Here is an 18,141-nt window from a genome sequence, read left to right on the forward strand (position 1 = left end):
TAAATTACAGTCAATCTGTGGCATCATGTCTTCAGTAACTCAATGTTTATTTTCCAAACATAGAATTTTACTTAAAACTCATGGGGATTTTGTTTTGAACATCAATGTTTGAATTGGGGAGCAGGGACTTCATGCTCTTTGAGTCCACAACCACCAGGTTGTAACTGAGTATGGATAGTGGGATAGGGTAGAAAGAAACTCAGTTTAGCTTGTTATTTAGTGGTCAAGAACTTCATTTATTTGTCTGGGTCAACAGTTTTCTATATACACACACTTTCCCTCAGTAGGATTCAGCGATTGTTAAGTGTTAGGATTATATAAAGTTAAATATCTAAAGAACGGAGTTCATGGGACTTCCTAAAGTTTAGACTATTAATCTAACTTTGAATTTACTATTTAGTTCTACATACCATCATGTCCCTTGTTTTCATAATAACACCAACAAATGGAAACGTGTACATGTGAACATGTTTCACTTCATATACTACGAACAAGCACATTTTGTGGTGAAATGATTCTTTTTTTCTCAGGGTAGAACATTTTAAGTTTCTTTCTTTCTCTCTTTCTTTTTTCCTTTGTTAATCCCCTTTAACAAATTACGGTTAGACATTAGAGCAGTATTTCTGTGAGGGAAGAAATGCAATTTGAAGAAACATTTTTGAATATCATTTACATAATGTAATTTAATCAAAGAAATGAAACAGAATCTTCTTGAGGGGGTGGGGGAGAATGACATTGCTGAAGATAAAGTCAGAAAGTCTTAAAGGGTGCTTTGGGTTAAACAATGGTTGAGAAACACTGTTTTAAAGCAGCGGTTCTCAAACCTACCCCACCCCTGATATTTGTCTAGAGATGTTTTTGGTTGTCACAACTTGGGTGGGGAGTGCTTTTACTAGCACCTAATGGGTAGAGACCAGGGAAGCTAAGGAACATTCTACGATGTACAAGATAGCCCCACACCAACAAAAACTTATCTGGTCCAAATAGCAATAGTGCAGAGGTTAAGAAACGATATCTGAAGATATACAATGCACACAGGATTTATTGAGGAGACCAAAATTAATTAATCCCTAAGGCAGTTTGGATTTAAAAAAAAACTTCTAGATAAATGGAACGTGTTGTTTCCTCCCTTTTTGTGACCTTAATCACACATTAGCCAATTAGTGAAGGCATTTCCATGGAAACAACTCCAAGCCACTCTCGCCCCAACACAGGTTTACAGAGGAAAAGGTCCTAACCATTGGACTACCGACAACAGTCTAAGCCTTTCGCAACCTGGGTCTAGCAATGAGAAAGGAAGCCTGAGCCTAAGGGTGAAAGCCATGATCACTATGCTTCTAATTTCCAGTGGTCAAACTTTATTTCAGCAAGATTGCTAATGTCTTCTATGTTTTGTTTTTTATTAGTATGCTGGTACTTGCAAAAATGTCAATGAAACAGTGTTTTCTGACAGACAAGCACAAGCACTGATTTTTATCTCTTCATAGATCAGTATCACGATCATTTATTTTTCAGCCTCAGAAAACAGTCTCCTGGTCTAAGCCACTTGAGTGAACTGATTCCACTATATCAAGAACCTCTGAGAGGAAAATTCTCAAGCAATTCTGAGGGAAGTTGAATAGACAGAAATCTGTGTGTAACCTGACCTTACCATGGAACCTGACGACTTTGATTCTGAAGACAAAGAGATGTTAAGCTGGGATATTAATGATATCAAACTGCCACAGGTATGTACTTGCTATAACAATCTTTTTTTCAGCGTTTGGCTATGAAGCCTTGACCATTAATCTGTTAAGATCTGGAAGAAAATTGGTGAGGTCCCCAACTGATTAAAACCCTCTCTTCCAGAACTTCCAGCTGGACATCTTACTGAGGAATTTTAAAAGGAGATGCCAAGACCTATGATTTGAGTGGGTCCTACCAGACTCCCCCAGTTATAGACTGAGGCAAAGAAAGTGCTACTTCCCTTCTCTTTCAAAGTCGGCTTGGCTCAAGTTGCACTCACTCTGGCTAGCTGGTATAATAAAGTCCATGATAATTTATTTGCCTATAGATTGACACTTCGTTATGCACAAGTCCCCATACAACCTCATTTTCTATAGTAATGGTTTTAAACTAATTCTATAAATAACTGGAAAGTCCTGAAATGTCCACATGGGAGTGCTTTTGTGGGATACAGCATGCTCTTCTGGAACCTTTGTAAATACCTTTCATGCACATCTGATTGCTTTCCACATACAGAGTGGCATTTATTTCATGTTTTCTTTCCCATCCTCTTTGGCAGTTGACTTCTTACCTCTTAACTTGATTGAAAGCATTAGTTATTTAAAACTGATTTTATGTGTGTATCATTTCTGACTTCCTTGTCTTCCTTTCTTAACATTTAAGATGTTTTCACTGAAACTTATTTGAAAAGGTGACTAGGAAACCTAAGGCTGGAGACCTCTAGTACCAAGTAATGAAAAGTTCTAGTCTGCCTGATTCTGGAGAATGAGAAATTTGAATTACTTCAAGTAGGGGCAAGAGAATGGAGATTCCAGTCTTGATTTACAATCATTTCAGATTTTCACTCTAATGAAGACTTTCTTTTGTTTCTCTTTATGTTTCTCCTTAAATTCCCCCAACATTCTTTCCTGGTAGGTCTTAGGAAGACTGGAAGACAAAAAGTGTGCCCCCTTTTCCATTCATTTAAGGATGATTCAATTACCAAAGCTAAATCATGCAAATATTCATTTTAGGAGTTTGTGTTTCTAGTTGCTCTTAATTGATATTACAATTACTGTAAGTGTTTGGGGAAACTTTAAATTTTAATTACTCTTGGCTTATGGACCCATATTTCTGCCTATTTTTAATTTCATGATTGCAGCCCCCAAATAGAAGCTGGATATACACAAAATCAAGAGTTGAAGAAAGTAGATACATGGAAGACCTTGCAATGTCACATTCTAGAGCAAGGGTTTTAATGGAGTCTGAGGACCCCTGAAATGATGGGTAACACTGTGTGTTAACATGCGTATTTTTCTGGGGCAGAGGATCCATATCATTCCTCAGATCCATAAACAAAAAAGAAGAAGAAACACTTCCCTGGAGGGAAACTCAGGGCTTGTAAAAGTTCTTGTTCCAACATGAATTACCAAAAATGAAAGCATTCTCGGGTACATAGGACATTAAACTGAGAAATTTATGGCAAAAATACACATGCAATTTTGGAAATGTAGACATTATAGTTCATAGAAAAAGTACTAAGATTACTCATGGAAATAGCTAAGTGCCTTTCAATTTGTTAAATACACCAGGGAAATGATTAAAAATGGAAATATCCCTTAATATTTTATGAGCAGAGACAGCACCATCCTAATCTGGGTGTATGCTGGCTCTGGAGTTATATCAAGAACAGGTTAAAGTAAAAAATAAAAGGTAATTTTTGACAACAGTGAACAGTGAAATTTCTTTTTCTAGTTGAAAATTGGGAAGGAATTCCTTTTCCTCCTAAATAGTACCCGTGTCAGTAGAGAGAGGATAATTTTTGACAACAGTGAACAGTGAAATTTCTTTTTCTAGTTGAAAATTGGGAAGGAATTCCTTTTCCTCCTAAATAGTACCCGTGTCAGTAGAGAGAGGATAATTTTTGACAACAGTGAACAGTGAAATTTCTTTTTCTAGTTGAAAATTGGGAAGGAATTCCTTTTCCTCCTAAATAGTACCCGTGTCAGTAGAGAGAGGATAATTTTTGACAACAGTGAACAGTGAAATTTCTTTTTCTAGTTGAAAATTGGGAAGGAATTCCTTTTCCTCCTAAATAGTACCCGTGTCAGTAGAGAGAGGATAATTTTTGACAACAGTGAACAGTGAAATTTCTTTTTCTAGTTGAAAATTGGGAAGGAATTCCTTTTCCTCCTAAATAGTACCCGTGTCAGTAGAGAGAGGATAATTTTTGACAACAGTGAACAGTGAAATTTCTTTTTTCTAGTTGAAAATTGGGAAGGAATTCCTTTTCCTCCTAAATAGTACCCGTGTCAGTAGAGAGAGGATAATTTTTGACAACAGTGAACAGTGAAATTTCTTTTTTCTAGTTGAAAATTGGGAAGGAATTCCTTTTCCTCCTAAATAGTACCCGTGTCAGTAGAGAGAGGAGATCACCTACTCTACTCCTAATACCAGCCAGTCTCCAAGCAGAAGTACAGGCTGTTCCAGTACACTACAGTAGACAAACACCCTGAATCATTTTGTTCTTAAGCACTGAGCAATTTTCAGATTAAGCCCATTGCCAAAGCCATGCCAAACCATTAACTCACAATTCCAAGGTTTAAGTACACTTTTTGTAGAGAAAACATTATCTAGAATAAAATAGTCTAGTCAACTACAGAGAGGCCACAGCTCTGATTAGTTCATTATGGACCATGATTTTACCCAGCAAAATTTCCTTTGCCTCTACAGAGGAGTCCAAAATTGTGAGCAAAGGTGAATATTTGAGCTCTTTCTGTGAATTCACATGGCCAAATACAATCAGAATGAGCCAATGATAGTAATCAGATGTGTGTTTGTGCTAGGGAGCTAACAGGTAAACCAGATTATGCATTTCTTGTCAATTATTATCTGACTGCCTGATCAGGACATGTTGTTGTTGGTCTGATGGGGACACCCATGACTTTGCCTTCTTTGCCCAGTGTTCTCTTTGACTTCAGGCCATTTGAACTTCCTTGGGACAACTCCACCTAGATGGACTCCCATAACCATAGGGGCCCCCACTGTTGGGGCAAGAATTCTCCTCCCACTCTGTGCTTCTGGTGTAACGGGGAGAGGAGCATTACTGCATCTGAGTTAGCAGAGACTCTTTTCCAGGTGCCCACCAGTGGGTCCCTTGCTTAGCTGGATGAAGTGGAAAGAGGAAGGGAAAGGAGAAGAGAGAGGTAGGTGACGGAGAGAGTCTGAAAGCTGGTCTAACTTGGCCAAGTTTAGTGTTTTGTGAGCAAGTAAGGAACTTTGAGTCTTGAGTCTTGATCCTCCAACTAAGGTAGGAAATATCAGGATTAATCTAAGGAGTAATGCTTGAGTTGACACAAAATCATTTTGTTAAATTGAATTTCTCTCTTTGGTAACCATGAAACTCCTTCGAGTTTCATTTCCAGTTTACCCAGAAGAATTTGTAAATCAAAATGCTGGTTGAAGTTTTTTTCTGTTTTCCTTAAAGAACAACTAATTTTTTTCCCTCTATCTGACTTGTTTAAAGGTGTGTCTGTTTGCTATCACTGTTCTATTTGGAAACATTTATTTATAAGGAATTAATAAGCTATTCATATAATTAAAGGAAACCTGGCAGATAATTGCTTTATATGAGTGGACTATACTCCAGATGAAAACCAGTTTCATAATATCATAACATTATAATGTAGGTATTTTTGATACCTTATTTCAGAATTCTGATTTTAATCTATTAGTTTTATATAATACCATATATTTAATTCTTCAGATACCCTATATAGAGTTACAAAGATTTTGAGTAACTTAGAGGATTAAGTCTCTTACTAGAAAATTACAAACAGAACTCATAGATATCAATTAAACCCACAATAATATTACCCATGAGATTATAAAATATAAATTAGTTAGATTTACATACTGGAAACCTTAGGAATAGTCTCTTTCAATTATAAACTACTTAACCAAGAGGAAAAACAAAGAGTTACTCATGAAAAGTTAGAAATTAAAGTAAACAAAGGATCTAAAAAGAAGAAAATATTTTGTGGAGATTCGCAAAATAAGATAAAGAAAAGATTATTCTTTCTTTTTAAATTTTGCCCTCAGAGGCCATAAATTTTAAGAAGCTTTCAGAAATCACTATCACCCATTTGACCCTTAGGTTTCTTTACATTATTGGGATCTGGGTTTTCTTTTAGTTTCAGTGTAAAAAGATGTCAAAGACCCCACTAAACGTCCAGGTCAAAACACTGGGAGTGAGTCAATAGCCCAGAGAATAGCTTGATGTGAATACATTTATTTACTCCTCGTAATTTTCTCAGCCCATACATTGTCAACATTACTACTGCATTGTTAGTGGAACTAGAAAACTAGGGTACAAGTGGAGGGGCTGTCAAGAAAAAAAAAAAAGGAAGCTAAAAAGACAGTGGAGATTACTCCTCCTTTACAGGCAGGAGGAAGTCTTTGCTTTAATCAGAGCATTTGAGACACTCTCATGGGATTTATGGCAGTGACCAGCCTGAGGGGCCACTCGCCTTTACCACATGAAAATCTCAGCTTTTCTCTAAGTCCACAGTGCCCTTGTCTCTGCTATCGTGACAACTGTGCTTTGTAATGGAATAGTTCAAATCCACCTAGAGATTTTGATGGTCCAAATATTAAAGTACACATTTTAATGTTTTAACCTGTATTTTTATTATTTCATAAGATAAAATATTCGATTATGCTTTCTATGGCATTTCTGTGAGAGTAAATGAGAGCATTGTTTGGGGCTTTTAATAAGAAGAAATAAGGAAGAAAGAAAAGATGGATGGAGAAAGCAGGAGAGGTGATGCCCCGGGTGCTTCTCTCACTCCAGCATTAAATCTTATCAAGCTAAGAATTATCAGGGAATTGTGGGAGATGGAAGGACCTGAAAAAGTAAACAATAAAGCTGGCATCTTGGCCTGGCCGGGCCTCTCTCTGGGAAATGCTACTATAGCTGCCTGATGGACCAGAGGGGCTTCTCCAGGCATTCCAGGCACCCGTCCCCTTTCTCTTCTTTGACTACTTTCCCTTCCCTACCATGGTAGTTACAGTACTGCCCACAAAGTGCTAGCCATTGTCACTGCTCTGAGAGGGAAAGTTGTGGAACAACAGGTACACCAACTAAGCTTTTGTTTTATAGGACTCTTGTCTTGCATTTGGATTGGCAAGTTTAAAGCATAAAGTGACCTCTCTGTGGGTCTTCTCTCCCAACAGCAGATGGCTCTTACAACTGCATTGACAGGTGTGTGTGGCCCCAGATCTAGTAGAGTAACAGCTAACATTAATATGGAATCTGCTCTCTGCAGGCACTGTTTTGAGTGTTTTGCATATGTTAATTCATTCAGTCCTCATAATATCACTGTGAGATACTCCTGTTACCTCCATTTTACAGAGCAGGGAATGGAGGCATTGAGAGACAAAAGAATGACATTAAGATTCACATCCGCAATCTCAAAGTTTTTGTACTTTAGTACTTTTGTACAGATAGTAAATACTTTAGGCTTTGTGGACCATGCAGTCTCTGCCACAACTACTCAGCTCTGCTGTGGTAGTGCAAAAGCAGCCACAGACAATAATTAAATGAATGAATATGTCTGTGTTCCAATAAGACTTTATTTACAAAAACAGGCAGTGGGCTGGATTTGGCCTATGGGCCCTAGTTTGCAGTCCCCAGCTTTTAACCCTGGACATACATAAAACGTCTCGTTTATATTTCTTCAGACCACCTCAGTCCCATGACATTTCATTCAAACAAGTATCATTATATAGGAATTAGAGTTTTCAACACATCTGCTCTTCACAGCACTTTTGTGAGGCAGGTTTTATCAGTATCCCCCCTTTTTTTTTTTTTGTCTTTTTTACTGACCGGTAACGGGATCGCAACCCTCGGTGTTGCGCCCGCACCGCACTCAGCCAGTGAGCGGGAACCAGTCTCCACATGGGATCCAAACCCTCGGCGGGAGCGCCACCGCGCTCCCAAGCGGCGCACTCTCCAGTGCGCCACCGGGCCGGCCCCAGTATCCCCATTTTAAAGAAGAGCAAAATGAAGCTTCAGAGACAAAGTCATTTGTTCAAAGTCTCATGTTACAAAGTTCTTTGGCACATTCTAAAATTTTCCTTCTGAATTTTTTTTCTTTTTTCCCCCTCATATTCTGTGCTGTGCTTTCACGTTGGGGAAGCAAAGGAGAGGCACCCTGATCTCTGCTTCTGGACCTTTTAGAATCTTCTAGATGAAAAACATTCTTTGCTATGCCAGGTCTCTGAAAGATGTGGGGAGGGGCACAGCCTAAGTTTGACTGCTGAGACAGCTTGATGACTCTCACTCTAAAGACTAAACAGGGTCTGTCAAAAGCAGCACCTATGCACCAATGTAGAGCCTAGGAATATGAGGCACCACATCAGCAACTAACATTAATTTAGAGCTCACCACATGGCAAGTGCTAAGTATTTTATTTATATTATCATAGTTAACCTTCAGAACCACTCTCAAGGTAGGCAGGTCTCATTATCTCTATTTTACAGGTGAAGAAACAGAGGCACAGAAAGCAAAATAACTTATGCTATAGAGATTGAGTGTTCTGTGTCCCTGAACTTTTTAAAAAATTTATTATTTTATTGTGGTCGAAAACACAACACAAAATTTGCCATCTCAGCCATTTTTAAGTGTACAGCACAGTAGTGGTAACTATACGTACACTGTTGTGCAACAGATCTCTAGAACTTTTCCATCTTGCAAAACTGAAACTCTATGTTCATTGACTCAGAACTCCCCTTGTCTCTGACCTTTTAAAGGAGAATTTAGTCAGATGTTCAGGCACACAGAATAGTTCCAGTCCTGACAAGAACACAGAAGTTTCCAGTCAAAACAAGCTCTTCCTTACTCCTTTGCCATGTAGAGAGAAACGAAGAAAATCTCTGGGGAGGGGATGGTGGGAAGGTTTAAGTGGCTCTCGGGACCTTTCTGAACCAGGACTCTCCAGTCTTCCCACCTCTTATCTCTGGCGACTTTGCATAAACCTGTAGGATTCCCAGTGAGGTAAGCACAGTGTGGTATGAGACATTATCTCACCGTCCTTCCACAATATTTTCCACAGTTATTGTGTAAGAGCATAATATTACTTCATCCTTAAACATTCTTACTGAGAAGTGGTCATTACTTTTATCACCCAGGGCTAGAGAAACACTAACCAGATAGAGCTCAGAGGGCCTAAATTATGACCCATTTGGGTCCAGCGACTAAATGCTCCACAGACACAGCAGTCACTTTGTGGCTGTCATGATGTGCTGGCAGATCCCTCTGTCAGGATTAAACTTAGGAAGGTCTTTGCCAAAGGTCTCTTGCCTAGCTCTTTTAAAAAAATTTTTTTTTGTTTGTTTGTTTATTGCGGCTGGCCGGTATGGGGATCTAATCGCCCAGCTCTTGAGTGCGTAACCAACCTTCCCGTCAATCCAGTCCACAGTGATTGACAGTTGTGTTTTCTAGCTGAAACTCTCACAGTTTGCTTTTTTTTTTTGTTTGTTTGTTTATTGCGGCTGGCCGGTATGGGGATCTAATCGCCCAGCTCTTGAGTGCGTAACCAACCTTCCAGTCAATCCAGTCCACAGTGATTGACAGTTGTGTTTTCTAGCTGAAACTCTCACAGTTTGCTTCCTGTTTCTATCAGAATGTGAAGAAGACCGACTGGTTCCAGGAGTGGCCGGATTCCTACGTGAAGCATATCTACAGCTCGGAGGACAGGAGCGCGCAGCGGCACCTGAGCAGCTGGGCCATGCGCAACACCAACAACCACAACTCCCGCATCCTCAAGAAGTCCTGCCTGGGCGTGGTGGTGTGCAGCCGTGACTGCACCGCGGACGGGGGCCGCAAGATCTACCTGAGGCCCGCCATCTGCGACAAAGCCCGGCAGAAGCAGCAGAGTGAGTGGGACACGGCAGCCCCGGCAAGGAAGCAGCACCCATTCAGACCCCCTCTCCCAGATGGGCCCGATGTCCCAGCACATCCCGAGGGCCCAGCGCTCTCACTGGAGTGTAGTGGAGGCCAGGCTGTTCCCACAGACAGCATAGTAAGGGGCACCAACCAGCCCCCTTCTCCCCCGTGTCTGCGCCATATATTTGTCATGATCAGAGCGCCCTCCAGGAAAACTGCTCCCTTGGGTTAAGGCACCTGACTCAAGGCCCCTGTTAAAAGGAAGACGTATCACTTAGGGGGTAAACATTAATTCATCAGCGACCCACGTAACATCTAGGAGTAAGTAGTTTATCAGACTTGCCACCTGACATCTTGAGCAATGGGTCCCTAAGTGATCTCAATGAGTGCGTTCATCTCAATTGGCAGCAGTGGGACTAAATTTGAGGTTAGACTCAATTCCATCCATTTAGGCTCATGATGTAATCACATGCTGAGATATTTGTTTGTTTAAATCATATTCACTGGACCATGAAATAGATACATTCAGTGTTCCCTGTGTCTTGCCAACTTCAGACCTCAAGTTACTTGTTTCCATAACTTACTGCCAGGGCAGGACCTGGTATCATTCATTTACACCTTAGTGAAAATTTGGTAGCTGCGTTCCCTCTCCCATGTGTCTTTGCCCCTTGTCCCTTACTTCTGATTGTATAATGAAAGAATTTTTTTCCACTGCAAAGAATTTCAAATATCAGTAAATAAGTAGGGAGAGATTTTTTGCTTAGAAGAGCTCTTTCCTGACTTGGGAAATATTCCACTTGATACATAACTGCTTACTCCAGCCTTGTGTAAGACTGATCTGGACCATTATGCTGGGCAGGCCTCTAGGGTCAGGAGTAATCCCCAGTGGGTGGAAGCCCATAAAACTGTGCCCAGGCTTATTCACTCGAGTCAAGGCTAAAACTGTCAAGGCTACACAGACTCTGGAGTCAACCAACATGGTTCAGTCAGGTGTGGTCACTTTCTATGCTCTTTTGTAGGGAGGCGCTGTCCCAACTGTGATGGGCCTCTGAAGCTAATTCCTTGCCGAGGCCACGGTGGCTTCCCGGTCACCAACTTCTGGAGGCATGACGGACGCTTCATATTTTTCCAGGTTGGATTTGAATTATGTGATTCTGTTTCCCTTTAATTTGATAAATGTATCAAATTAAATTTACAGAGTATCATTACAGAGGAGTTTTACCAGGTGACTGAGATCCTGCCCCAACCCTGAGGGCTTACACTCTGGGGGAGCAAATGTCTGTGCCCCACTCTTCAGTAGAGGTTTGAAGTGCTGGAGAGCCCTAGGAGGGCAGCTGCCCATCTGATCAAACCCAGGCTAGTGTGCTCGTAGCCTTCAATGAACCTCTGTTTGAATACCAGCTCTCACTCTCAACTAGAAGTCTGTAAACCTGAACAAGTTGCTTTACTCCCTTAAGCCCCAGTTTTCTGAAAAATGTGTAGGAAGTACTAATGAGGGTGTGACATAACTAGTGGTGAAGATTGGATTCTGACATCAGACTGCCTGGGTTTGAATCAGTGGAGTGCTGGCGAACTAGCTCTTCAAAAAGAAATGTCCTGATTTGTAGGCATTTGCCAGTTTCTGTGATATAACTACTCCCATCATGGCTGATTTCAAGCTACCAGCCATTTTTAACAATCAGCTCAAAAAATTATTGAATATTTAACAATCAGTTCTCAGTGTGGCCAGCTCCAGCTAGGGGAATCCTGGGTCCCCCACTTATTAGTAGAGGTTACCCAGGTGGCATAATTACCCCATGCCTCAGTTTCCTATTCTGTAAACTGGAGTGATAATTATGGTATGTACCTCAAGGGTTGTGCTGAACATTTAATGAGATAAGGCACACAGTGTGTTTATTAGTGTCCTGCACATACTATAGGAAGCACTTAAGCGTTACTTATCATTATGAACATGACTCTGCTGTGTGGGTGAGAGGCAACACAGGTACTTCAAAGGTTTATCCAGTCTTGTCACAATAGGCAACTACACCACCTCTGAGTCATGTGGCAGGACCCAGAGTAAAAACCTACACACCATGAAGTACTATCTAGTCATTTATTTCATTGCTTCTTTTTTTCCTTCCTTGTCTGCTTTAAGTCAAAGGGAGAGCATGACCATCCTAAGCCAGAAACCAAGTTGGAATCTGAAGCAAGAAGAACGATGAAGAAAGCACACATGACCTCTTCCTCCACCTCCTTAAACCAGAAGGGGAGACTGGAGACAAAGGTATCCTTTCATTATGTGTGTTCAAAACATAGAGCAGCTTGCCACACCTGTGGTAGGGGCAGTAGATTTCCCCGGTCCCTTGCCGACAAATGAAAGCCAAAATTTATATACTATCAGGCTCATCTACAAACGAGCATCCACCAAAGGAATTGAATCTGAGGTTTTATTCTTAATTTCTACCATCTTTGTAGCATGCTCTCAACCATAAATTCCATATAATTGTAGAATCGTCTCCCCTACTACAATGAAAAAAAGAACTTGTATTAGTACTTCAGCTGTATTTGGCATTTCTATATTTTGGTTCTCATAAAACCAAAATTAACAAAAATGTTCTCCACAACGTATTAGCCTCATCCTTCCCCCCACCAAATCTCCACGCATCCCCCAAACGGATTGTTTCCTTAGCATACTCTACCAAGATGAAATAAACAAGCAATTTCTGAAAATGATGGTCACACAAGGGTGGTGGTGGGTGACTCCCTATAGACAAACTGTGATGTGAAGTCCACCACTTTGTGGGCGTCATATCATAGGTTGTGGGTTTGTCTGATTAATAGTCATAGTAATTCCTATACTTTTTCTGTAGTTCAAAGCTCCACATTTCTTTTCAGGAGAACAGAGATGGAGCTGGTCCATCTCTGGAGGTTCTAAATGTACCTTACATAGAAGAAATTGTAATTTGAGTCTGTTGTAAGGAAATGTGAGACCCCCAAACCCAAATGGCTGGTCCCTCATCATCTCTCCCAGCCATGGGACAAGTCAAAGGACATCTCCTCCCACTCACTCCACCCGGTCACAGCCCTTTCCATCCCTATAACTGTCCTGTCATTAGCCGATTGCTTTACATAAACAAGAGCATAACTTAATTCTCAACTAAATTCTTTTCTTGGGACTAACTGGAGAACAATGGAGAAAGTATCCTCCATTTATAAAAATAAATTTACACTTCCTGTTCTAGATTTTCTGTTTATGATTCAACAAAATTCCCATGAATTCAGAGAAAAGTCTCTTGAGGAGAAAACAACAACAAAAACAACAACTAAAAAACCCTGGTCTCTCAGACTACAACTAGCACTAAAAAATAGAAAAGTCAATGGTGGAAATGATGAGAAAGAGACAGGGCGGGGGGGAAATACCCCTGAGAATTGCACTGTGTATGATAAAAGTCTTTGAAACTGTAGCATGATTTTTCTTAAACAGGTGCCTGTAAGTTTCTCGAAAAGGCAGTTAGGAGATCAGATTTCTGTTTGAATGAGAAACATCTCAAACGTACTCATGTCTTCACAGAGTGTAGGGAAATTCACCTCTTACTGGTTAGCAAGCTTTAAAATGGAAATGGAGGCAGTCTTGGCCTCTTTCAAGTCTTGACTGGTTGTGGTAAAGCTGCTTCAAGTATGTAAGGAATGAGGAAAATCTGACAGGGCACTTACTCATACAGAGTAACTCGTGGGTGCCTATGGTAGTGGTGTCAATGTGCTTAACTTATTAACGTGAGCATTTCGCTTTCCTTTCCAGTCTCTTCCAGGTGAAACACAAAGTCAGGGGAGTTTACCTTTAACTTGGTCTTTCCAGGAAGGCGTCCAATTGTCTGGTAGTTACAGTGGACGTTTAATAGCTAACGCTCCCCAGCAGAACTCACTGAATGATTGCTTATCCTTCTCCAAAAGCTATGGTTCGGGGGGAAGCACCGATCTGGCAGACACGACTTCTACTTTGGACCCCACTAAACTGTATGAAAAATGCAAATTGTCTAATAGTAGGATCTACAGTAGTGCAGACCTGCTCCAGCCTTCCTTCTCTGGAGTCTATTCGGATTATGACAATCTGCAAACATGGAATAAAAATGCCTCTTTGGGGAGAAATCCTATTAATGACAGCTGTTGTCCCAACTATCCTTTTCCTCTGACCAGCTGGCCTGGTGACTTCTCTTCTTCCCCGAACTCTTCTGAACCTTTTTTCCAGCAGATTCCACTGGAACCGCCTGCAGCCAAAACTAGCTGTTCTCCATTGTGGCCAAACTCAGGGAGTGATTTTTATGAAGAGAAGGTGTCTGTGGATTTCAACAGCTATGTCCCTTCCCTCACGTACCATTCACCTCAGGAAGACCCCTTTCTCCTCAGCTATACCCCTCATCCTCCCCAGCAATATTCACTGCCAGGCAAGAGCAGGATCTGGGATTTTGAAGAGCAAATGCCATACATGGGTTTGGATCACTGCAACAATGAAATGCTTCTAAACCTCTGTCCTTTGAGATGACCCAAATCTTTCACAATTCCCTCACTCCATTTTGGGAAATATCTGGACGAATTTCCTCAGGAAACAGTTTTCAAAACATAACCTCAGATAAATGGGAATCGCAACAAGCAGTAGGCAAGACTTCTTTGTTCACACAAGTAATCTTTCTGGCTCCTGCTCCTTCACCCTAGTACTTCCATCCTTAATAATGAATGGAAACTCCTCCAATCTGTGGCATGAAATACTCTCTGCTCCTCGCCCTCCACACACATTGTCTGGGGCTCTCAGGACCTCAGCTGCACTATCAGTTGGCTTTTCATTGCCATCAATGCATATCAAACTGAGCAGAGACGAGAAAAACCCATCTACCCAGATCTCATCTGTGCCTTCTTGGGAATGGAGTGCAAACGAGCAGAGATAGAGAGTCGGCGGGCTGCGGACCGGTAGAGCGCAGAAGATTCTACCACTGAAGTATTCAATATTTTGTCTAGTTGTGGGATTAATTTATAGAAATGTGTTTTCTAGATGATTTCTAAGACTCGTTAAGATAAGAAACGTGACCTAACACCATTTCATACAGACAAAGCACAGCACAATTAAATGGTCATATGAAGAGAAATTCCAGTGGCAGCAAGTGTTCTCCTCTGTCTCTCCTTTCCTTTTCCCTCTTCCTTCCTGACTTCCCTTTCCAAGTGCTCAGATTTGATCCCATTTATCTTTATTCTTTCTGGCACCTTACTTGGTGCCAGGTTCATAATATGTGAGAAACGTTTGTTTAGAAAAGTCTTTGTGCAATTAACATGGCCATGGTTGGCCAGCCGTATTTTGAGTGCCAGTGGCTCTTCTTTGCTGAAGTACTTTGCAATAAAGGTGAGCCTAGTCATAAAATCTGGAAAGAACCATGTAATAAACAAGAATTTTCAAAAGTAAATGATCATTTTTATTTGAATTGCAACAAATGCATATAATGCACAATTCAAAAGTGAAAAAGAAGTCTTCTTCTCTGCAATACTGACTAGTTTCTTAACTATTCTTCTGGAGATTAAAAATATTATCTGCATATATATTATTATATATAAAAATATTGTAAGAAATGCATGATACATATACACAAGCATAAACATAAACAATATAATACCAGATTCATTTCTAGCATGGCTTTTGTCATTTTAGGACACTTTTTAAAAATGAATATTCATGAGATACAAAGCTACTTGTCACCCCTTGTGCCCATGATGTGAGGGCCAGATTCATACTGGCAGCATATCCATTACCAGATATTTCTTTTGTACCCTGGGTCCCCCACCCAATTATCCCCCAACATCCCTCCTCCCCCTTTCCCCCAACTCCAGTTTGAGCCCCAGGAATGTTCTCTCCCTCTGTAAGACCAAAGCACTACTGTGGTCTTTCTTTCCTTCCATCTTTCTCTCTTAGCTCCCACATGAGTAAGCACATGTGGTATTTATCCCTCTGTGCTTTGCTTATTTCACTCAGCATAAGTTTCTCCAGGCTCATCTGTGTTGTTGCAAATGGGAGTATTTTATTCCTTTTTTATGGCAGAGTAGTATTCCATGGTGTATACATACCATAGTTTCCTTATCCAATCATCCATCAGTGGACATTTAGGTTGGTTCCATATCTTGGCTATTGTAAACACAGCTGCAATGATCATGGGGGTGCAGGTATCACTTCGACATGATGATTTCTATTCCTCTGGATGTATACCCAGAAGAGGGATTGCTGGATCATTTGATTAGGACACATTTTGAACATTAGGTCCTTATAATGCCTCATTTTTAATGGTGCATAATACATCATGACTATTATAATTAAGTATTTCCCTATTGACAAACATTTAGATTGGTTTGAATCTGCAAAATTGGTTTAAGTGCATAAAATTTATATATTCAGCTTAGAGTTATAAAGCAAATGCTTGTATAAGCACCATCCAGGCCAAGAAATAGAACTTACTGGCACTTCAGAAGTTACCCTTATTGTGGTTCCTAGTCCCACCCACTCCTGATCACAAGCCCCTTCCTGCATCCCCAGATCACAAGACTGGCTGTTTATATTTTTATTTATTTATTTATTTTTGTATGTATTCTTAAGCAATAGTTTTGTTTTGCCTTTCTTGGGAAACCTAATAAATAGAATCATATAGTATACAGATGGTTCCTGACTTGCAATGGTTCAACTTACTATTTTCAGCTTTATAGTGTGAAAGGTTACACATGCAGTAGAAGCCATACTTGAAGTGTGCATACAACCAGTCTGTTTTTCCCTTTCAGTACAATATTCAAATAAGTTAAATGAATTGAACACTTGACTGGAATATAGGCTTTGTGTTAGATGATTTTGTCCAACTGTAGATTAATGTAAGTGTTCTGAGCACATTTAAGGCAGGCTAGGCTAAGACAGGATGTTCTGTAGGTTTGGTGTATTAAATGCACTTTCAATATACGATGGGTTAATCAGGACATAATTCCATTGTAAGTCAAGGAGGATCTGTACTTTAAATTACTGAAGTTTAATATATATATAAAAACATGCACAGGTCATTGAATACAGCTCAGTAAATTGTCATAAGGACACACCAGTCCAGCCACCACCTAGTGTACATTCTCTTATAATCTTGCCTTTTCTGCTCAACATTGTGTCCTTAAGAGTCATCATATTGTGTGTAGCTGGAGTTTGTTATTTTCAATGCTGCATTAAATTTATTCTCACCCAAAATGCCTTTCACCCACACTCTAAAACAGGGTCTGTGCTTCCTAAAAAATTTGGTTCAAAATTCTAGGAAGTGGTGTCTGATGAAATTCAGTTTCATTCACATCTCCAGTATTTTGCTCTCACACACAGTCCTTGAGGATAATCAACCAACTAAAAACCTATAATCACTGGATCCAAGGGTTTGAAGAAAGTGTAAAGATCTTTGTACAAATATTTGTGGGTTTTTAAAAATTTTACTTTATTTTGTCAATATACAATGTAGTTGATTATTGTGGCCCACTACCGAAACCTCCCTCCCTCCCCCCTCTCCCTCCTCCCTCCCAACAATCTCCTTTCTGTTCGCTTGTATCAACTTCAAGGAATTGTAATTGTTGTCTTCTTCCCTCCCCCCCTCAGGTTGTTTGTGTATTTACTTATTTATTTTAACCCTCACAAATAAGTGAGAACATGTGATATTTCTCTTTCTGTGTCTGACTCATTTCACTTTATATAATTCTCTCTAGGTCCATCCATGTGTGAATGGTAGTATTTCATTCTTTTTTATAGCAGAGTAGTATTCCATTGTGTAGATATACCACAGTTTCCATATCCACTTATCTGATGATGGACATTTGGGCTGGTTCCAACTCTTGGCTATTGTAAAGAGTGCTGCAATGAACATTGGAGAACAGGTATACCCTTGACTTGATGATTTCCATTCCTCTGGGTATATTCTCAGCAGTGGGATATCTGGGTCATATGGCAGATCTATCTGCAATTGCTTGAGGAATCTCCATAGCATTTTCCATAGAGGCTGCACCATTTTGCAGTCCCACCGACAATGTATGAGAGCCCCCTTTTCTCTGCAACCTCGCCAGCATTTACCATTCACAGTCTTTTGGATATTAGCCATCCTAACTGGGGTGAGATGGTATCTCAGTGTGGCTTTGATATGTCTGTTGGCCATTCATATGTCTTCCTTTTAGAAATGCCTATTTAGTTCTTTTGCCCATTTTTTAATTGGGTTACTTGTTTTTTTGTTGTAAAGTGGTTTGAGTTCCTTGTATATTCTGTATATTAATCCTTTGTCACATGTATATTTTGCAAATATTTTCTCCCACTCTGTTTGTTTTCTTTTAACTCTGTTAATTGTTTCTTTTGCTGTGCAGAAGCTTTTTAGTTTGATATAATCCCATTTGTTTATTTTTCCTTTCGTTGCCCTTGTTTTTGGGATTGTATTCATGAAGTCTGTGTCCAGTCCTACCTCCTAAAAACTTCT

General features: G+C 40.1%; 1 protein-coding gene across 1 annotated transcript; it reads left to right on the top strand.

The window, feature by feature from the left end:
* The first annotated feature begins 1,652 nt into the window (after positions 1-1,652).
* GCM1 (glial cells missing homolog 1 (Drosophila)) lies at positions 1,653-14,174 on the top strand. Its single transcript, XM_008593164.1, has 5 exons — positions 1,653-1,727; positions 9,390-9,642; positions 10,672-10,784; positions 11,790-11,918; positions 13,434-14,174. The coding sequence occupies exons 1-5, from the start codon at positions 1,653-1,655 to the stop codon at positions 14,172-14,174; spliced, it is 1,311 nt and encodes a 436-aa protein (XP_008591386.1).
* Positions 14,175-18,141: the final 3,967 nt, after the last annotated feature.

This window comes from Galeopterus variegatus, unplaced genomic scaffold (assembly GCF_000696425.1).
Source record: "Galeopterus variegatus unplaced genomic scaffold, G_variegatus-3.0.2 Scaffold13, whole genome shotgun sequence".
NCBI lineage: Eukaryota > Metazoa > Chordata > Mammalia > Dermoptera > Cynocephalidae > Galeopterus > Galeopterus variegatus.